Source organism: Ricinus communis, chromosome 1 (assembly GCF_019578655.1).
Source record: "Ricinus communis isolate WT05 ecotype wild-type chromosome 1, ASM1957865v1, whole genome shotgun sequence".
Classification (NCBI taxonomy): domain Eukaryota; kingdom Viridiplantae; phylum Streptophyta; class Magnoliopsida; order Malpighiales; family Euphorbiaceae; genus Ricinus; species Ricinus communis.
In genome coordinates, this window is record NC_063256.1 from 36,046,135 (window position 1) to 36,068,196 (window position 22,062).

At 35.0% G+C, this 22,062-nt stretch overlaps 3 protein-coding genes, 1 long non-coding RNA gene and 1 pseudogene across 5 annotated transcripts; 1 reads left to right on the forward strand and 4 right to left on the reverse strand.

The window, feature by feature from the left end:
- The first annotated feature begins 6,796 nt into the window (after positions 1 to 6,796).
- LOC125371363 lies at positions 6,797 to 8,639 on the forward strand. Of its 2 annotated transcripts, XR_007217693.1 has the most exons (4): positions 6,797 to 7,124; positions 7,201 to 7,417; positions 7,526 to 7,655; positions 8,012 to 8,639. It is a non-coding gene; the product is annotated as an uncharacterized LOC125371363 (long non-coding RNA). The 2 variants fall into 2 exon arrangements; XR_007217692.1 differs by having other exon boundaries at positions 6,797 to 7,417.
- A 69-nt stretch (positions 8,640 to 8,708) lies between these two features.
- On the reverse strand, positions 8,709 to 9,438 carry LOC8279802 (18.1 kDa class I heat shock protein). Its single transcript, XM_002520416.4, has one exon. It carries the CDS (start codon positions 9,324 to 9,326, stop codon positions 8,844 to 8,846), a length of 483 nt encoding a protein of 160 aa, XP_002520462.1. The 5' UTR covers positions 9,327 to 9,438; the 3' UTR covers positions 8,709 to 8,843.
- Positions 9,439 to 11,511: 2,073 nt separating this feature from the next.
- LOC8279801 (17.3 kDa class I heat shock protein-like) lies at positions 11,512 to 12,282 on the reverse strand. The gene has a single exon (XM_048370485.1). It carries the CDS (start codon positions 12,159 to 12,161, stop codon positions 11,691 to 11,693), a length of 471 nt encoding a protein of 156 aa, XP_048226442.1. The 5' UTR covers positions 12,162 to 12,282; the 3' UTR covers positions 11,512 to 11,690.
- Positions 12,283 to 19,109: 6,827 nt separating this feature from the next.
- LOC8279800 lies at positions 19,110 to 19,615 on the reverse strand (annotated as a pseudogene).
- Positions 19,616 to 21,045: 1,430 nt separating this feature from the next.
- Positions 21,046 to 21,789, reverse strand: LOC107260736 (17.5 kDa class I heat shock protein-like). The gene has a single exon (XM_048376661.1). It carries the CDS (start codon positions 21,667 to 21,669, stop codon positions 21,196 to 21,198), a length of 474 nt encoding a protein of 157 aa, XP_048232618.1. The 5' UTR covers positions 21,670 to 21,789; the 3' UTR covers positions 21,046 to 21,195.
- Positions 21,790 to 22,062: the final 273 nt, after the last annotated feature.

The following is a 22,062-nucleotide window of genomic DNA, read 5'->3' on the forward strand; positions in this document are numbered from 1 at the left end:
AACTCTAGGAAAAAATGTTAGAATTCAAGTTAAAAATGTAACTTGAAGTACTCCCCATGTCCTTTGTTGATCATGCCCAACCACTGTCACAAAAGCCTTCCAAGTTTAACTGAGCTTTATTGCCAGCAAGAAATACAACTCCATACTTAGCAGTTCCTTCCACATACCTCAAGACTCTTTTGGCAGTTTGATAATGCAAATTTGAAGCACAATGCATGAATCTTGAGAGCATACTTATAGCAAAGAGTATATCAGGTCTTGTTGCTGTCAAGTAAAGTAGACAACCAACAAGGCTTCTATACTTTCTTTCATCCGCAGCCTCATGTTCATCAGATTTGCATAATTTTGCACCTTTCATGATAGGAGTTGTTACTGCCTTTGAATTCTCTCTCAGAGATTTCTTCAAAATCTCTTTTGCATATTTATGTTGATATGCAAAGATCCCACCATCAGTTTGCTTGATTTCCATGCCAAGAAAATAACTCATTGGCCCCAAATTGACATTTGAAATTCCTTATGCATTTGAGCCTTGAAGTTGTGAATGAGAGCTTGACTGCTACCTGTGACCAACGAGTCATCAACATACAATAAGACAATCAAAGTCTCACTTCCAGCAACCTTCACATAGAGAGTTGGCTCACTCAAGCTCTTATGGAATCCCAAATTGATAAAATACTCATCAATTCTACTATACTAGGCCCTTGGGGCCTGTTTTAATCATATAAAGCTTTCTTTAGCAAGCAAACTTTACCTTCATTTTCACGACTTAGAAATCCCTCAAGTTTCTCAATGTACACTCTCTCATCAAGCATTCCATTAAAAAAAGCTGACCTGACATCCAACTGGTGAATCTTCCATTGTTTTTGAGCTGCAAGTGCCAAAATAAGCTTGATAGTGTTAAGCCTGGCCACTGGTGCAAATCTCTCCAAGAAATCAACTCCAAACTCTTGTGCATACCCCTTCACTACAAGTCTTGCTTTGAGTTTGTTTACTGAACCATCAGAGTTCAGTTTGGTCTTGAACACCCATCTTACTCCAATAATCTTCTGTTTCTCAAGTCTGTCAACAAGAATCCATGTATGGTTCTTGTGAATCATGTCGAGCTCTTCTTGCATATCTTCTTTCTATCCAGCAAGCTTAATTGGTTCTTCAAAAACTACCAGGTTCAATAGAAGCTATATTACACCTCTCATGGATGTCTGTCAAGGTCTTGCTTCCTCTAACACCATCAATTTCAAGTTCCTCAAATTGTGTAGTAGTTGCATCTTATTCTTGGTGTCCTATTGGAGTATTAATTGGTAATTCATGGCTAATCACTCCATCATTGACCCAATCTCAGCTAGCACCTTCATCAAACTTGACATTTCTATTGACTATCACTTTGTTTGAGATAGTATTATATATCCTATAACCTTTCACATTATTGTTGTAGCCAATAAAAACACCAACCTGAGACTTCTTATCAAGCTTAGTTCTTTTCTAGTCAGGCACATGAACATAATAGATGCTCCCAAAGACTGTCAAGTACTCAACTGAAGGCTTGTGTACATAGCAGACTTCAAATGTAGTCTTGCCTTCAAGAGTAGTTATTCATAGTCAATTCAAGAGGTACACAGCAGTACTAAGACCTTTTAGCCAAAACCTCTTTGGTACATCTTTCTCAAATAGCAAGCATCTGACCATCTCCATTATGGTCCTGTTCTTTCTCTCGCATACACTATTATGTTATGGTGTGTATATGGTAGTAAACTAATGCTCAATCCCACTAGTCATAGAATTTTTGAAACTTGCTAGATTTGTACTCTGTACCATTATCTGACTTCAAGATTTTCAACTTAGTATCAGCTTGATTCTCAATCCAATTCTTGAATTTCCAAAAAACGGAAGCAACATCAGCTTTGCTTTTAAGGAAATAAATCTGGCACATTCTGGAGAAATCATCAATGAATGCAATGAAATAAATATTGCCATTCAGAGAAGGTGTGTCCATAGGACCATAAAAGTCAGTGTGCACTAACTGAAGCTTCTGAGTAGCTTTCCAAGACTGACCATATGGGAATGGCAGTCTCTTTTGCTTTCCTTTCTCACAAACTCCACAAACATCACTAACTTCATTAATTACAGGAAAATTCTTCACAACAGCATGCATTTTCTTTAAAGCAACTAAATTGAAGTGCCCTAACCTCTTGTGCCACACAACAGAGTCATCAACACTAGTAGAGAAGCTTGAGTTTTAGACTCCAATCTAATAGAAAACTCCTATGCTTCATAGTGACAGAAAAGAGTTTAACTCCTAAAGGATAAAAAATAATACACTCTAATCCTTTAAATGACAAGGCATAACCTTTCTCAAGCAACTGACCAACCCTCAATAAATTCTGATCTATCTCCGTCACATGCAAAATTTCAGTGTTTGACTTTATACCTGAAGGTGTGTGTATTGAAACAGCACCTTTACCTTGAGCTAGGCTCCTTGCACCATTACTAATCTTTACTTTGGTAAGACAGATTCTGTCCAAGCTACTGAAGAGACTTAGATCAGCTTTATATGATGAGTGCAGCCACTGTCAATCAACCAGGTTTTGACAGAACTCACATCCTCAAGGCATGTAGCTACAAAGAGAGATTCTTCTTCTTGTGCTTGTTGTGAACCAACAGCTTGAGGTTGTTGAGCTTGCTTTTGCTTGTTCTTACATACTCTAGCAATATGACTCTTTTGGTTACAATTCTTGCATGAGCACTAGGCTTGTACCAGCAACTTCTTTCCTTGTGAGTTGTCCTGTTGCAGTGAGGACATGGAGGGAACTTTCCTTTCTTTGCTCCTGCTTTACTACTCTCAGCATGCTGCTTTTGTTTATTTCCAGTTCCTCCCACATTAACATTTACATTCTGCAATTGAGTGTCTCTTTGCTTAGCAAAGAAGGCCCCTTCAACTAGCTCCTTTTGTCTGGATGCCCTTCTCTACTCCAATGCTTCAAATACATTGAGTAGTTCAGGCAAGGTAATGGTTGTAAGGTCCCTTGAGTCTTCCAAAGAAAAAATTTTGGACTCAAATCTTTATGGCAAACTGACTAGAATCTTCTCCACTACTCTTCTGTCAAACATTTCTTTACCAAGGAGTCTAATTTTGTTGACAATGGCTATCAATCTATCTGTGAAATCTTTGACATTTTCACTATCCACCATTCTTTCCATCTCAAACTTCCTTCTCAGATTTAATGCATGCATCCTTCTGGTTTTGTCATTACCTTAGTACTCCTCTTTCAAATAGTCCTAAATTTCCTTAGGTGTATTGAAGCAAATAATCTTATCAAAGATAGAATTAGAGACTGTTGAATGAATGTAGGTCTTGGCTCTAAATATCTTTGCTTTCTCTTCATTGTAAATCTTGATTTGATTCAAGGCTGGATTGTTTCCTAAGGGTGTAGGTCTCTGTCATTCTCAACATAGTTCTAAAGATCAAAGGGCTGCAAATAGCATTGCATTTTGACAACCCATTTTGAATAATTGTCTTAGGATTGGAGGAGGCACAATGACAAAGCCATTTGAAGAAGACATGATTCTGATTTGAAAAGAGAAAAGAAAGGGAAAGGTGTTTAAGTGTTTAGGCAAGTGTTTAAAGGAGATTTCTAAGGAACAGAATAAGCAAGCTTCTGTTGAGTAAGAAAAACAAAAATAATTTGCTTCACAGATCCTATAAAGATCAATTACGCTCTAATACCAGTTGTTAATTCTCTTTAAGAAAATGAAGATGCAAATAAAGTTGGATAAGAAAAGATTGCTGGAAAAACTTATCAATATCATTAACTAAAACCAGAAGTACATATACAACTTAAGCTAAAAAATAAAAAGATGAAAAGCTTGTACACTATTACAAGCAACCTTCAAAACTACATGCATTGTATAATAGGATTGTCAATGCTTTAACTTAAGTAATTAAACTAAGCTAACAAGAGAAAATAAAGCTATTAACATAGCAGAAAATAAGACAAAAACAATAAGGAAAGCTAGCTATCTTACAGCTAGACCTGAACACTTTTACTTTAGCAGACAATTTATCTGAGCAAGATCTTGCTTCTGGCAGCATGATATCGCCTTAATGCCAATCCAAAAGCACCATTACTGGAATCATTGTCTCAAATTATAGAAGAGAAGCATCTAGGACACAATTATTTACTACTCATGATCATCTGAAGCTTCCTACTGGTATCTTAAGAACTCGCAGTATTGCCATTTGCTTACTTATATCAACTTTGCTTAGCTTCAACAGGAAGGTTATCCTTACAAGGTACATATTTTTCTGATAAAGAAAACTAATTCCATCACTTCATCAGTCCTTTAGAGCCTGCAAAATATTAGAAAACCTGAAGTGATTGGTCCTCATTTCTACTCTACTGTTCTTTTTGACAGAGGTTATATTATCAATGTTCTGTTTTCTTGTTTCATGTTTTTTTTGACATTGTAACAGAATTAGCAGAATACGTATACATACTCCTGAGCTTGAAACTCCAGTTGTTTTTCCATGAGGCACAAAACATAGATATAGCCCCAAACACACATCTCTATCTGTCTTTACATGCTGGAAGTGTATTAATCTATATTTTTCTTTTAAAAACTAATTCTTTAAATTCAAAAAATAAAATAAAATAAATTAATTGACTTTTTCAATCCAAATTATTCTTTATTATTTTAAAATCTCTCAAGAAAAATTGAAGATCTTAAAAGATAAATAATAAGAAACACCAGATTTAAATCAAACAAGTGCACATTGCGACTGTCACGCAATTAGACTATAAATACCTACAAGTCCATGACAAGAGGGATTAGGTGTTTCTTGTTCGATTCCTTTCTTTGTCTTTCATGCATGGGAAAACATTTCGGTCCATAACTGGGTAAACTGAGACTCTGGACAATACAAAACAACACCAATAATGTAATGATAAGGATAAAATAAGATCATAGACACATGGAGTAAAAGCTAGTGATGGGCAAGAAAGCAATAGATAACGCTAGAATCATCCTTCCTGTATTATTTATTAGTACAGCAAGCGTCAAAGGAAATATACACTTCCTTGAATGGGGTAGTTTTAGACAAGGTATTAGGCCATCAGTACATGGCTTCATACACAGGTGACAGTGTTTAGACAATGTGCTTTTCATTGGATCCGAGGATTCTTGTGTCGCTTCGAATGTTGATCAGTGATTCCAGTGTTAAGAATATTATGTTAATCCAACATCTTGAGATGATACAAAAGGACAAGGTTACCATGGTGGGTGAAAAGGGTGGCTCCTGCATGCCTGACTACTCCAGTGTTCTTGGCAATGATCATTGCAGCATCCTGGAAAAAGATTCATTTATTTCCTACGTTATCATATGTACTTGAAGCAAGAAAAATAAATTTTCTATCTTCTTGTTGAACAAGCTCATGTCTTTTTGTTGGGGAGACTTTGAAGACGTAGATGGAGTTTGACAGTATGAGCAACAACGGCAATGGAAAAGCTGTGGCAAGTCCCTGAAGTTGCGAATATGGTACCAATTGTAAAGGTGATTTGACCTTCAATGGCTTTCAATCTATAATGTTTAGCTAAAATAGAATTCTCCAATAGGATAAAATGGCATATAACAAGGAGGTACCCTGTATATTTCTTTTTCTGTTAATGTATAGAGGATTCTCGTTATGTTTGTCTCTGTGATCAAAGGAGAAGTAGCAGAGAATCTGCGATTATCAAGACTTGATATAATCAATTCAGAAAAATGAACTTCAAATACCATATAATCTTCCTTCCTTCAAGAGTACTGAATTCATATCAATAAGAAGAAAAGAAATGGGAGAAGGGAGCAAATAGTTCTTTTCTGACTGTTGGATTAACCTTTGAATAGTGATCAAACAGTACCCTTTATTCTTATTGTTGAAAAAGAAGCAGAATATTGATTCAAGCACCAGCTCCAATATTTGATGCTTCTGTATCTAAATTTCACCCACACTTCTAACAGGATGGAGTGTCTCGAACAACAATCATATATAAGTTTTCTGAAAAATAGATCCTATCCTTCCTTGTAATTTGCTTATCACATCAGAATAAAGAAAAGCAAGCTGCTTTTATTTATTAGATCAGCAAACAAACGTTACATCAAACACTACCTCACATAAAATAGATAAACATAACCTTTAGCATCCAAAATTAACGAAACAACTTTTCTTCTTCTTTTTTTTTTTTCTCTCTCTGATGCATTGCTTGCCATATGATTTACAAGAAACACTAACTCAACCAGAAATCTAAATAGCCTCAACATCAGGTTTCTTGACTTCCTCTTTAGGAACAGTAACAGTTAGAACTCCATTCTCCATTAAACTTTAACCTGACCCATCTTCGCATTCTCCGGCAGCCTGAACTTCCTCAAGAACCTGCCATGGCTACGCTCCACACGATGCCAAGTATCATTCTTGTCTTCCTTCTCCACATTCTTCTGTCCACTACTCTGAAGCACTCTGTCATCTTTCCTGGGCTTAATAATAAATAAAAGATTAAATATTTTAATGTCTCTGAGTTTTGTTATATTGCACCAATAATTCCGTTTATCTTTAATGATTATTTTTAACATTTCTCTCATTATTAAAATTAACTATTACATTTTTACATTAAAAATCTGCTCATTATTTTTATACTGGTTTCATCTTTATAAATAAAGATATTTTATTAAATTGTAATAATAGATCTTTTTCTTATATATATTATTGTATTTTTTTAATTAAGAATCAAATGGTAGAATAAGATCAAGAAAGAGTGTCAAGGAGTGAAATTAAATTAGTATGTGATTTTAGTATCATTATTATTATTATTATTATGCCAACTTTGATTAAACAAGAATATCTAATTCTTATCCATTGAAACTAGGTCGATGATGTGGTGATAAACCGATCACCATAATTAATCGGCTCATCCACTTTTTGGAGAAACGAGATGCCGTCAAGATAGACACTAGCGCTCTTTTTTCTTCTTGTTGCTGTAGCTGTGGCTGTAGCAGTAGCAGCAGCAGTAGCAGTAGCAGTAGCATGCCCCCATCTGTGAATAATTCATAATCCATGGTTTCTTCTGGTTTTGGCCTTATCACCATAGAAAATGTAAGGCATGAGGGTTCTATTAGGTCTTAGTGGCATAAGATTTTCGATTATTAACTCGATCTATATGATTCTGAAGGTTCCTCGAGCTAGCAAGAATATTTCAATGCTGCAAGGGATTGATTGCTCCTGTGCCGCTCTAGCTTATTGTCCGTAGCAGCAAGCACATCATTATTCCTGCGATATTTTATATGTAGTCCTGCTAGTGGTCAACCCAGGAAACAGGAAAGGAAAAAGAAAGAAATGAGAACCCCTGGTTCTTGTTTCAATTGTCAGAATGATTTGATATCTGTTTGGTTAGCATTTGATCCTGGAATATCACTGCACTGCACTTATTTTTTATCTGTCCGATGAAGATGACTATTTAGCTTATTATCTCATTGGAATTTTCATTTATTTATCAGAAACCGATTCTTGGACTTGGCAATTAACAGATGTAGCAGATGAATTCACAATGGATGACACCCAGGCTATTACAAATCAACTTGGATTCTTAACAGGGTTTCTTTGTAACGGGGAAATTCAATGGTTCAGGTGCTGTGACAGGCTTTCATCTATGCTTTGCTTTGATGTTGATAAGATGATATTCAAGAAAATGGATTTGCCTATATTGACTTGAATGTTGGGTTCTTTCGTGAGACTCGGGGGCATTTGCAGATTATAACTTGCGATTATAACAGACAACTTCATCTAACCAATGAATCCTTAAAAAAGAGATATAATCAGAGACTATTAACCTCAGTATAGCTAAAACATAAAAAATTTATCGAATTTAGATGAATTTACATGTTTCAAGTTGAAATTTCATATTTATTGAGAAAAAGAAAATGCTGTAGAACAATACAGCAACTGCTATTTAATAATCAGCTGATACGTATCATATATTGCAGGACATGGTGACTGGACTTCATCCTCTCAGGTTCTGGATCTACCCATCATTTCAGAACTTCATAAGCTTGATGGAATTGACAGCAAATGCACTCAATGTCAGAATATTTTCAACCATCCTATATCATGTAACCGCCCAGCACCAGCAACAATACCAACTTACCAGGTTCCGTGCTTAATAAAACTCTAGCATAAATTTGCACTAGCTTCCTCTAGTAGAATGATTGATGAGGACGCCAGCTGCATCAAATGGCTTACAGGCAAATTTCCAAATCAGTCAGTTATTTCCATGGATGCGAAAGAATTAGCTGAAATGGCTTGGGGCTTGGCATATGATGAAGCAATGTGCTGCTGTAAGTTGAACTCTCTATAGAAATGGTGGTTCTGCCTGATACTTTGAACAAATTCTGTAATGCTAGCTTGCTCATATAATTTTCAGAACTTGCAAATTTTGTGCTCATTATGTATTAAAGAAATGAATTACAAGACTTAAAACAGCATAGATCCTTCCATTAAACCAGAAAGCGCTGTGAGGATGCCAATCACGAGTGTAACAGAAAGGGAAATTGAGACGGAGTGCTATGGATTTGAACAAGAAGATTGATCTCTGTATCGTATTGCACAGTTAATATACTGTTTTTTCAGGATCATGATTCATATAACCATAGAAACAAGATGTTTGTAAGATTAGGCAAAATCTACAAGGAACACATTTTCATTTCATAGGATATATCCACAAAAAGACCCACTACATTCACAACCAAACCTTAAATTTCATCAAACACCTAAGACAGAACTCTAAACACTCACGTCGACACTAATTTCAAAAACCCATTAACCAGAAATCTCAATAGACTTAACCTCAGGTTTCTTGACCTCAACTTTTGGAACAGTAACAGTAAGGACACCATTCTCCATAGAAGCTTTAATTTGATCCATCTTAGCATTCTCGGGCAGCCTAAACCTCCTCAAGAACTTACCGCTGCTGCGTTCAACACGATGCCAAGTGTCATTCTTGTCTTCCTTTTCCACATGCTTCTCGCCGCTGATTTGAAGAACATTGTTATCCTCAATCTCAACTTTGACTTCTTCTTTCCTAAGACCAGGAAGATCAGCCTTAAAGATGTGAGACTGTGGGGTTTCTTTCCAGTCTATGCGTGTGTTAACATAAGCAGAGTTTCCATCAGGGAACAGCGATGATGATGATGATGAGGGGAAAGAAGGGAAGGGGAAGTCTTTGAATGGATCCCACATGTCAAGTGAGAATGGATCGAAGATGTTGTTTCTTCGGCTGCTGAAGAATGGAGTCAGAGACATTTTCTTTTTCTTTTTTCAAAGATTTGGAAAGGAAAGTGAAGAAGAAAGCAGATAATGCTTCGAATCAGGAGAGCTTTTTTGTCAGGACTACGAGAGGGCGGAGACGGAAATGGTGGATATTTGTAGGAGACGGAGGGGCATTCTGGACTTTTCGTGCAGTCTCTAGTTATGCTAGATTCTTCTGGTGAAAGAATGTTCTAGACACGGGACCGGTATCACGTGCTTTTTTACCTATAATAACAAGTAAAATAAATAATATATTAATAAATAAGCGATTCTATTAAAGTCTTAACTTTGGATTAAAAAGTTTTATATTTCTGTTTAATATCATTTAACATTATTTAAAATTTAAATTTAATTAATGACCTTTTTCATTTTTTAAAAGAATTTTGTTTACTTTATAAATATTATATATTTTAATTGACTTAAACTAAACAGGTTCAATTTTTATTTTATTATACTTAAACAATAATAAAAAAAATAAAATCTTAATTTAATCTTTAATTGCATGTTAATTTTTTAACAAATGCAATCTTATGTATATTTACATTAATCTGTAGAATAAAAAGATAAACATTATTATTCTCTCTTTTCATAAATCTATGGTTATTTTTTTTCGTTTCAAATTCAATTTGATTCATCGTTAATAACTTATTTCATTTAACTATATTATTTTTTATAAAAATAAATAAAAATAAGAAATTATATATGAATAAATAAATAAAATAAGTATAAATTATAATTTATAAAGAAATAATGTGTTTGAAGCTTAGAATGAATAAAAGAAAAAATTAGTGAATTGAATATTATATATATATATATATATATATATATATATACATGAAAAAACTAGTCAATTCAACACATATCTTATGCTTAATTTCTTAATGTAAAAAGACTTAAGCCTAAAGTTTAAAATATTCAATCAATTAGTCATTATTTTTATTATAAATAGTTAAAAATTTAAAGAGTTATAATGAATGGTAATAAAATCAATCAAATAAAATTTTGACCGTTGAATTATAAAAATTGATAAGGTAAAACATAAATTATCTTATAATTTCATAAATAAAAAGTTGCAATTCATATATTATATTTTGTAATGTATATTTAAAATGTAACAATAAAAAAGATAAATTTTAATTTTTTTTCATCTTTATCCAAATTAATAAACACTGATACACCCTGTGGGGGGAGAAATGGGTAGCTCCTGCCTAACTACTCCAGGCTTGTTGGCAATTTCATATGCATCTTGGAAAAAGATTCATTAGTTCCTCGATTACCCAACTCACCAAGTTAAAGCACGATTTTGTTGCACCAGCTCGTACGTTTCTTTGTTTGGGGGGAATCTGAAGAGGAAGATGGGTTTAGACTGCTTGAGCAAAGATTGGAAATGACAATCGAGATAGAAATGTAATAATTCTCTTCTTTTTTTTTTCCTAAAGCTGATTAGAACTTGAATTCTTGCAGTTGAAATCTTTGGTTATGTCTGTGTTTATAATCTGTAAATGAGCATTTCGTGTGTTCTCATTTTCTTTTTCTTTATATAAATTTGTAAGTAAATTTGGAAAGGTTTCTGGACTTCAACCAGAGATCTCGCCTGTAAAATAAATCATCGGATCTACAGTCCAATTAATTAGGAGATAATCAATAAATTTCTTTTCGGAAGCAATTCGTCCGTCCCGAACACAGCATAACATTGATAAATTAGATGAAGATATGAAAAGAAAGAGATTCAAACTCTCGGTAAACAAAAGCTTACATAGCAATTCCAATACTATGCCTTGAATCACTCGGCCATCTCTCTTACATAATGATTATGGCCCGGAACCCGAGTGAATCGCGAGTCATATATTTTCTTCTTTTTTCACCAATTGCAGAGGAGTTGTATTCACTTGCTGCAGAATGTAGCAGAAAAGCAACATGACTCAGAATGGAGGTAATATTCAGCAGGGAACCTGAGAAACTTACGACTTGACCTAATAAAGAAACAGAGGTCCAGAAATTAAGACTAATATTTACTACCTTTAATACATATCGTTGAAATATAACTAGAATTTTGAATCAAGCAAAACTAATAATCAATGCTTTCTGTAATTGCATGTGTGCAAAGCTTCTCTGTATTGTTCCATCGTCTCAATTATAGTTTGTTTATTCACATCAGAATTACTAAACACAATTATGATTTACAAAAACAGCTGCTATTTTTATTAGCTCAACGGACAAACATTACATTAAATACAACCTCAGTACCTGCATCACACATAAACTAAACAAGCATAACCTGTAAAACACAAAATTAAGCAGACAACACTTCAGGAGCAGGTAATTTAGTCATATATATGATTTACAAGAAACAGTATCTCAACCAGAAATTTCAATAGCCTTAACATCAGGTTTCTTGACTTCTTCTTTAGGAACAGTCACTGTCAGAACACCATCCTCCATTGAAGCTTTAACCTGATCCATCTTCGCATCCTCTGGCAGCCTAAACCTCCTCAAGAACTTGCCACTGCTGCGCTCCACACGATGCCAAGTATCACTCTTGTCTTCCTTCTCCACATTCCTTTCTCCGCTGATTTGAAGAACCCTGTCATCTTCAATCTCCACTTTCACTTCCTCCTTCTTAAGTCCCGGAAGGTCAGCCTTGAATACATGAGCTTCTGGAGTCTCCTTCCAGTCCATGCGAGCATTCACAAAAGCAGAATTTTCACGAGACACGAGTGAAGATGAAGGAAAGGGGAAGTCTTTGAATGGATCCCAAAGATCGAAAGAGGAGAAGGGATCGAAAATGTTGCTTCTTGGGTTACCAAAGAAGCTCGGAATCATTGCCATCTTTTAATTCTGAAGGGGTTTTAGTTTAAAATGAAGGCTGTTTAGTTTTGGGTTGTTCCTGCAGATATAGCTATAGATTGGCTCTTGTTCTTCTCTTGACATGAAGCAAGAAGATAGGTTGGACATTTATAGCAGGCAGAGGAGATCTCCTGTCCTTTCTGGAGGCATCTGATTGGGTTTTAGACGATGAACTTTCTAGTAAATTCTTGTAGCATTGAGGCTTTGCAAGAAGCCTCTAGTCTGATTGGGCTTCCATCTTGCGATTGGGGAAGTCTTTTGCATATATAATAGGCTTCATTTCACCACTATTGGATTTTAGGCTTATTACACTAATCATTCTTCTTAATTTTTATGTACAATAATCTAGACTAATATAGATGTATATATCATAATAAAAAAACATAATATATAGATATAAATATTTTATATTGTGATATTGTTAATATTTATTTAATATAATCATGTACTTAAATATAAAAAATACAAATATAACTTACATGATTATGAAATATTTAGAAAAATTTTCAAGAGTCAAAATATATTTAAGTTATGAAGATTTAATAGAATATATAGAGTCAACTAAAAGATAAATTAATGCTTCATTTGCTCAAATTTTCCATGAATATATATATATAAGAGTTATCCTTTATGTTGTTTTATTATATTAAAATCACTTTTGTATTTTTATAAAATTAGTTATTATATTTCTACTTCTAAAAATAATACAGTCAAAATACTAAGTTGATAAATAAAATTATAGTTTTGTCTTCAAATTGTTTTTACAGAATATGAAACTCATGCGAGATTAATTTTCTTTTCTAATTATGCTATAGTAAAATTATTAATTTTAGTGGAAATAATATTAATTTTATAACAAAATAATTACTTTAATTTTAGCACAAATTTAATATATAATAAAAAGTTTAAGGATAAAATTTTTATTTATCAATGTGACACATTGAGATAGAAACATAGGATCTTTCATTCACATCTTTTTTTCATCAAGAATGTTTTATAAAAATTTTGGACTCTCGAATTTAGAGTATCTTACTTTCACGCAATTCACAAGGTTCAACAAATAATAAATATTTTATGATCAAGGCTATATAAATTTTATATAGGTATACATAATAATAATAAATTGATTTTCATGAAATCAAAGAAAGATATTTAAAAAGTATCTTCTATATTTTATGTTATGATTTCAAATAAACTTTTTTATGAATGAGGAAAATAGTTATTTATTCGCTTTGCAGAAATATAAGGTACCTTTATCGGATTCCATTTTCTAGTACCATGACCAAAATGAACTCTTACTTTCATCATCTCTTTCAAATTAATGTTTCAATATCTTCTCCTGATCCATATACGCAGTAAGAGTATTTTGAATCCATTCATTGAATTGATATTTTATATAAATTAATCTAAAATTTTATAACTTTTCAATCATATAAATATTACATCCAACCCCATTCACGCACATTAGGCAATAAACAACTGAAGAAGCTGCCTGCAATTCCATTGAGGTGCAAAAACAAAAGATGCATCATTAGAAGAGAACGCAAATTTATAAGGCTACATGGGTTGTTTTGTTCGAGTGTCATCTTGCTACTGAAAAGCAGTGGCAGGGAAAAATGAGATGATACTTGAGAATTGATATCATGAAAAGCTTATACAGCAGAGTCTGTTGATAATTATTTAATTTTATATATTGCACAATCAACTATATATACAGTGCGCATTGCCTTAGTGTTTATGCTTACATTTAAATTTTCAGGTAATATTCAGTGATCCTTAGTTGTTGTAGAATGATAAAGAATAATATGAAGAGAAGAATATGAGATTGTATTAACTTTTGTAATACATGCCTTGGTACAGGTCTGTATATATACAGAAAACAAGAGCTAGAAATAAAAATAAATAATCACTAAATCAATCACCTAAAATCAGCCCCTCTAATTGTGGGTCAAGAATATAAACAAATTACTAAAATCTTGGAGTAGATTATTGACTAATATAATCTAACATCCTCCCTCAAACTCAAGATGGCAAAGAATTTGCTAAATTGAGTTTGCAAGATAAGTCATGAAAGCGACCAGGTGGGTGAGCTTTAATAAAAATGTTAGCTGTCTGATTAATAAAAGACACAGGAGAGAGTTGAAGAGTGCCATTGATGAGATGATGCCGGATGAAGTGACAATCAATCTCAATATGTTTAGTGCGCTCATGGAAAACATCATTACGAGCAATTTGTATGGCACTGCGATTGTCACAGTAAATATTTGTGGCATTAGATTGTGAAACTCTCATGTCCTGTAACAACAATCGCAACCAACAAAGCTCGGAAGTTGTGTCAGCAAGGGGCCTATATTTCACCTCCATACTCGAGCGGGAAACTACTATTTGCTTTTTACTCCGCCAAGAGATGAGAGAATCTCCAAAAAAATAGTAGCCAGTCGTAGATCTTCTATCAGTAGGATCTCCTGCCCAATCAACGTCTAAGAATGCATGCAATATTAGTAAGGATTGTGAAGAATAGTGAAGGCCATGAAACAAAGTACCCTTGATATAACGAAGAATTCAAGAAATCATACTGAAATGAGAATCATGAGGGCGGCCATGAAGCTAACCATATGAACTGCATGAGCTATGTCTGGACGAGTGGCGGTGAAATAAATAAGGCTTCAAACCAATTGCCTGTCAAGAGTAGGATCATTCAAAAGTGTGCCATCTGTCGGTAAAAGCTTAACATTAGCTTCAAGGGGAGTATTGCAAGTCTTATTATTTGTCAGGTTGGCACGAGTTAAGAGATCAGTTGCATATTTTGCCTGAGAAAAGGAATAGCCTGAGCTGTGAGATGAAACTTCAATCCCAAGAAAGTAACTTAAACGACCAAGATCTTTCATCTCAAACTGCTTGTTGAGAAATTATTTCAGCTTAATTCCCTGCAAATCATCTCCTGTAACAATCATGTCATCTACATATAATAGTAAAAGGGTGTATCTCTTATCCGTTTTGCGAAGAGACAAAGCATTATCATACGAACTAGAAGTAAATCCAAATTTGCGAATTGTGGAACAAAATTTGGAAAACCATGCACGAGGAGCCTGTATAAAACCATATAAGGCTTTACGAAGATAACAAACTTTACTAGGTGGATGATCATAACCTGGCGGGGGTTTCATGTAGACTTCTTCGGAGAGATTTCCATTAAGAAAAGCATTTTTTACGTCCATTTGGAACAATGACCATTTTTGTATATCAGCTACAACATTAAGGCTTCGAATAGAAGTAAGACGAGCTATAGGTGCAAAGGTTTCTTCATAGTCAATACCATATTCTTAAGTAAAGCCCTTGGCCACCAAATGAGCTTTATACGTTCTATTGATCCATCAGCACGAGTTTTGTTCTTATAAACCCATTTGCATCCCATGACAGCTTTATCAACCGGAAGCTCCACCAAATCCCAAGTTTGTGTCTTTGTTAAAGCCTGCAATTCTTCTTTCATAGCTTGCTGCCAAAGAGGATTAGTACTGACTTCCTTATAAGAGGAAGGTTAATGTAAAGTAATAATTGTAGAATAACAATGATAATCGCGGAGATAAGATGGTGGTTGGTGTACTCTAGGAGGAAGATCATTTGAGTGAGTTTCTAGTAATGTAGAATCCTCAGACGTGTTAGATCCTGCAGGATAGGCAATAGGTTGGTCATTTGTTTGTCTTGCAATAACAACGTTAGGAGAAAGAGGAGAATCCTCATTTTCATTATGGACAGTTTGTATTTCAGGAAATAAGTCAGCGAAAGGATCACATAAGTAAGGTGGACTATCTGTAGACATTTGAAACTCAGAGACTATAGAAAATATTTTATGTTCCCAAAAAGTAACATGCCGAGAAATATGCAGAAGTTTAGAGATAGGGTCCCAACATCTATAACCTTTATGTTCGATTCCATAACCCAAAAAGCAGCATAGACGCGCACGAAGTTCTAATTTTGTGCTTCATGTGGCTGTAAGAAAATAAAGCAAGCACATCCAAAAACATGAAGTAGAGTATAATCAGGAGCGGTACCATATAATCATTCATAAGGAGTTTGATTACCAATAATCGGAGAAGGGACACGATTAATGGTATAAACAGCTGTGAGAGCAGCTTCGCCCCAGAAATGCTCAGGACAAGCGGCCAAAGTCAAAAGAGTGCGAACACTATCCAAGATATGTCTGTGTTTTCGCTTTGCACGACCATTTTGTTGAGATGTTTTTGGATACGATCGTTGGATGGCAGTACCATATTGTGACAAATGTTGTAAAAGTTTAGAGTCTTTGTATTCCATGGCATTATCAGTTCGAAGAGTTTTTATGCTACAAGAAAATTGAGTTTTGACAAAAAAAGCAAAGTTAGCATAGATTTCATATAATTGAAAATGATTTTTAAGAAAGTATATCCAGGTAAACCGAGAGTAATCATCCACAAGGATTACAAAATAAATTGCACCACCCATTGCAGCTATAGGGGATGGTCCCCAAAATGTCAGTATGCACAAGATCAAAAATAGCAGAAGAAAAGAAAGGGCTTTTATTAAAAGGTAAAGCATATTATTTTCCAAGTTCATAAGAAGCACAATCAAAATTTTGATATTTAATATTTCCTAAAGCACCGCTAGAACCGCTAGAACATAAAAGATTTAAGTCTAAAGAAGAAACATGACCAAGGCGAGAGTGCCAAGTTGACGAGGAGACATAAGCGCATTGAGATACAGAAAAAGGGACAACATTTGTTTGTGAAGGGAGTTGAAGAGAAGATAATTCAAACAAATAACCAACTTTATAGTCGGTCCCAAGGATCTACCCCGTTTGTGGATCCTACACATAACAACCATGATGAGAAAAATGTAAGTCAAAACCTTTCTCATAAAGTTGTCCAACAAAAATAAGATTTAATGAAAGCTTAGGTACAAGAAAAGTGCATGGTAAGGACAAATTAGAAGTAGCAATGTGACCCATATGGCTGACAGACAGACAAGAATTATCAGCCGTATGTATAACAAGAGCATAAAATATGACATTTTTAGTTTGGAATAAATGAGGATCTGCAGTCATATGGTTACAACAACCAAAGTCAAAGAACCAAGAGGAAGTTTTACCTTTGGTGGCAGAAAAGGCAGAGGAAGTGGAGTTACCCATAAAGGATTGAGCTAGAGCTTGTTTTAGTGTGTCAATGTCTATCTGGCTTAGTAGCTCATTCAGAGATGAGGAATTACCAGGTGAAGAATCCTCCTCAATGGTAGCAGCTGCAGAAGTATGAGTAAATGCCTTACCAAACTTGGATCAGGATTGGGTGTACTTTCCTTGCTTGCCTTGTAACTTGAAACATTCAAAAATAAGATGCCTATCTTTATGACAGTACCTACAGTTTTTCCCTTTATTTTACGAATATACAGTAGTAGCTAGGACTGTATCAGTAGAGAGGACTGACTGATAAGGTTTCAAATTTATTAAACGAGCTTCTTCGTTCAATAACTCTATAACTACAGCATCAAGATCTGGAAAAGGATCCATATGTAACAAAGAGGACCTTACTGACTCAAAGTCATCATTTAAAGCTAAAGTGAACCGATAAACTCTAAATTCATTTCTCTGTTTAGCATAGAGTTCAGCATCACGAGAATCATGCCAAATGGTTCAGACAATGATAATTGGTCCCATGCAGCAGCCATTTCAAATAAAAAATAGCAGCCATTTCAGATAAAAAATCATTGATGGACTAACCTGATTTTTGATGATTCGAGTAAGAGTACCGTAAAGGTGAAATCTGTGAATGGCATTTGTTATTGAATAACGCTTCGACAATAATTCTCACACCTCTTTTGCAGTATCAAAGCGTCCAAACTGGAGCTTGATGGATGGGCTACAAGTGTTTTGAAACCAAGTAAGAATTTGATGATTCTTATTGTCCTATTCTTCAAACTGCTGAACATATTTGGATTGCTCCTCATCTTTGCCCTTGATTGGTTTTATTGCAGCGCCATTAACATAGCTCCATAGCTTTCTTTCTCGAAGAAAGCTTGACATTTCTTGGGACCAAAAAACATAATTTTTCCAATTAAGGATAGTAGTAATTGAATATGAGACATTAGATTTCTCCATGAAATAAATGAGTTAAAATATCACAGACCTGAAAATATAAATTATTTTGCACTCCTTTTGTTTAAAAAAAGTGAAATTTTCAGTAATGTCTCTAATGATTATAATCTTGATTTCTAGAAAGTATAATTTCAAATGGATTAAGTAATAAAAATGTATGATATCACATGAGAAGCCAAAAGAAAAAAAAACAAAGTAAAAATACAAACAAACAAAAAGAGACTAAAGAAATTTAAAGTATAGAGCTATGATCTGATACCATGTAGAATGATAAAGAATAATATAAAGAAAAGAATATGAGATTATATTAACTTCTGTAATACATGCCTTGATACAAATCTGTATATATACAGAAAACAAGAGCTGGAAATAAAAGTAAATAATCACTAAATTAATTACCTAAAATCAGCTCCTCTAATTGTGGGTGAAGAATATAAACAAATCACTGAAATCTTAGAGCAGATTATTGACTCATATAATCTAACAGTTGTTAAGTGTATGTGTTAGGGGGGTTTCAGAGGCTTTGAAACTGTAATGCATATGAAGCAGTATGCTTCTGTTTCAGCTTCATCTTCTTGAAGCTGCCATTAGTAAATTAGATAATTAGAAATGACTCGGAGAACTTTAATATCATGGAATCAGAAAACTTGTGGAAGATTATAATTCTTTTTTCCATCAGAAGAAACAAAGCAATAGAACATATAGAAAAGCTGATATTATTTTTTATCAACAGAGAAAACTTACATAATACAGATAAACACTGCTTGTAAACTTTCAAAATGATTGAATTACTTCTTATCTCTTCCATCCTGTGTTTCATATGTTTACAAGGAACGATAGCTCAACCAGAAATGTCAACAGCCTTAATCTTTGGTTTCTTAACTTCCTCCTAAGGAACAGTCACAGTGAGAACTCCATTCTCCATAGTAGCTTTAACCTGATCCATCTTTGCATCCTCTGGCAGTCTAAACCTCCTTAAGAATTTGTCGCTGCTGCGCTCCACACGATGCCAAGTATCACTCTTGTCTTCCTTCTCCACATTCCTTTCTCCGCTGATTTGAAGAACCCTGGCATCTTCAATCTCCATTTTCATTTCCTCATTCTTAAGTCCCGGAAGGTCAGCCTTGAATACATGAGCTTCTGGAGTCTCCTTCCAGTCTATGCGAGCATCCACAAAAGGATTTTCACGAGAGACGAGTGAAGATGAAGAATGAAAAGGGAGGTCTTTAAATGGATCTCAGATCTCGAAATAAGAGAAGGGATCGAAGATGTTGCTTCGTGGGTTACCAAAGAAGCTTGGAATCATTGCCATTATCGTAATTGGTTGGTTGAGTGCAGGGAGAATGCTTTCTTGGTAATATGTTTTCTTCTTCTTTCTGATGCAATGGAGTAGGAGTAAGCTTGGCATTTAAATGGAGCAGTCGACCAGCATAAGAGACATCCTGTAATTTCTGGATCGTGGGTTTTTAGCCAGAAGTTTTTGGCAGCAGCAGCAGAGGAGACACCTCGTAATTTCTAGGTCATGGCCATGGGGCTCTGAATATGAAGCAAGAAGCTTCTGGTAACTTCCTGAGGCTCGGAGGCCTTCGTGAAACCAATGTTAGACTTAATTTAGAAGATGGTGAGCCTGTCTCAGACATAGGCCAATATCAGCATCTGGTAGGGAAGTTAATCTATCTAACCGTCATAAGGCCTGATATTGCATACGCTGTGAGTATGGTAAGCCAATTCATGCACGCACCCCGTACTAGTCACTCAGAAGCTATCGACAGGATACTTAGGTATCTCAAGGGCACTCCAGGGCAAGGAATCTGGATGAAGAAAAACAACACTAACACCATAGTTGGCTTCTCTGATGCAGATTAGGCAGAAAGCTGTGATAGAAAATCAACCACAGGTTTTTACACCTTCATAAGAGGAAACTTGGTGACTTGGAAAAGCAAGAAACAAAATTTTGTGGCAAGGTCAAGTGCAGAAGCTAAGTATCGAGCCATGGCCTCTACAGCTAGTGAGCTTATCTGGATCAAGCAAGTCCTTCAGGACTTAAAAGATCGAATGTTAAGGATCTATGAAGATGTACTGTGACAATCAGGCAGCACGTCACATTGCATTCAATCCAGTGTTTCATGAATGTACCAAGCACATTGAAGTGGATTGTCACTTCATCAAAGAAAAAGTACAATCAGGGGAAATTGAAACACCATTCGTCAAAAGCCAAGATCAGCTGGCCGATATCTTTATAAAACCCTCAACAAAAATAGTCACAAAATCATTCTCAGTAAAATGGGTTCGATTAACCTCTACGAACCCATCTTGAGGGGGAATGTTGAAGACTGTGACCTGAACGCAGCAGGAAAGAGAGCCTCAAACACTACACAGGCAGAAAAGCCTGTGCAGGACTATTCATCACAGGCTCCAGGAAAAAGGAAGCAACCATCCTTGTGGCAGAAAATGGTCACTTCAACCTTCCCTAAACAGAAAGGAACGTTAGACAGAGTTTACAAAACAACCAATATAAATTAGGCTACCGTTGTATAATACAAATAATATAATCTCAAAATTCATAATAAAAATACACTCATAGTTGATCACGAAAAAATAACATACTGAAAAGCTGTGACAGGGGTAAACGGTATAATACTTGGAAATTGATACCATGCAAAAGTAAATTAATATTATATATCTCTGAAATTTCATTGTCACATAGCAGTTAGGTCAATCGCATCAGAATAAGAAAGGCTGTAGAACATATTATGAAAGCTGATATATATTATTTTTATTCAAGAGATAAAAATTACATCAAACACATAATATTGCCAACAAACATTAACTTGTAAAGATCAGAAGTAACATCCTTGTTATCTCTTCTTCTTGTTCCATATGATTTACAGCTCAACCAGAAATCTCAATGGCCTTAACATCAGGTCTCTTTGCTTCCTGTTTTGGAACAGAGACAGTGAGAACTCCATTCTCCATGGAAGCTTTAACCTGATCCATCTTCGCATTCTCTGGCAGCCTAAACCTCCTCAAGAACTTGCCGCTGCTGCGCTCCACACGATGCCAAGTATCATTCTTGTCTTCCTTCTCCACATTCCTTTCTCCGCTGATTTGAAGAACTCTGTCATCCTCAATTTCCACTTTCACTTCCTCTTTTTTAAGTCCGGGGAGATCCGCTTTGAATACATGAGCTTCTGGAGTCTCCTTCCAGTCTACGCGTGCATTGACAAATGCAGAATTTTCACGAGACAGAATTGAAGATGAAGTAGGAAATGGAGAGTCTTTAAATAGATCCCAAAGGTCGAAAGAGGAGAAGGGCTCGAAGAAGTTGCTTCTTGGGTTACCGAAGATGCTTGGAATCATTGCCATCTTTAACCTTCTTAAGGGGCTTTAGTTCTGAAATGGAAACGGTTTTAGTATTGGGTTGTTGTGGCAAATGTAGCTAAGAATTTGCTTCTTGTTCTTGTTGACATGAAGCAGGGACGTAGGTTATATTTATAGTAGGCAGAGGAGATATCCTGTTCTTTCTGGAGCCATCTGATTGGGTTTTTTTAGCTAATGAACTTTCCAGAAATTTCTTGTACAATTGGGGCTTCGTAGGAAGCCTCTAGTCTATTTGGGCTTCTTTTTGGCGAGTAGAGAAGTCTTGTACATATATATATATATATATATAATTGGCCCATTTCAGCACTATTTTATTGTCCAACTCTTCTTCAATTAATTGAGCAAGAAGATGAAGAATACACCCTTTGAAAGAGGTCA

Coding starts and splice junctions, on each gene's coding strand:
- LOC8279802 (XM_002520416.4), bottom strand. CDS start 9,326: ATGTCTCTGACTCCATTCTTCAGCAGCCGAAGAAACAACATCTTCGAT.
- LOC8279801 (XM_048370485.1), bottom strand. CDS start 12,161: ATGGCAATGATTCCGAGCTTCTTTGGTAACCCAAGAAGCAACATTTTC.
- LOC107260736 (XM_048376661.1), bottom strand. CDS start 21,669: ATGGCAATGATTCCAAGCATCTTCGGTAACCCAAGAAGCAACTTCTTC.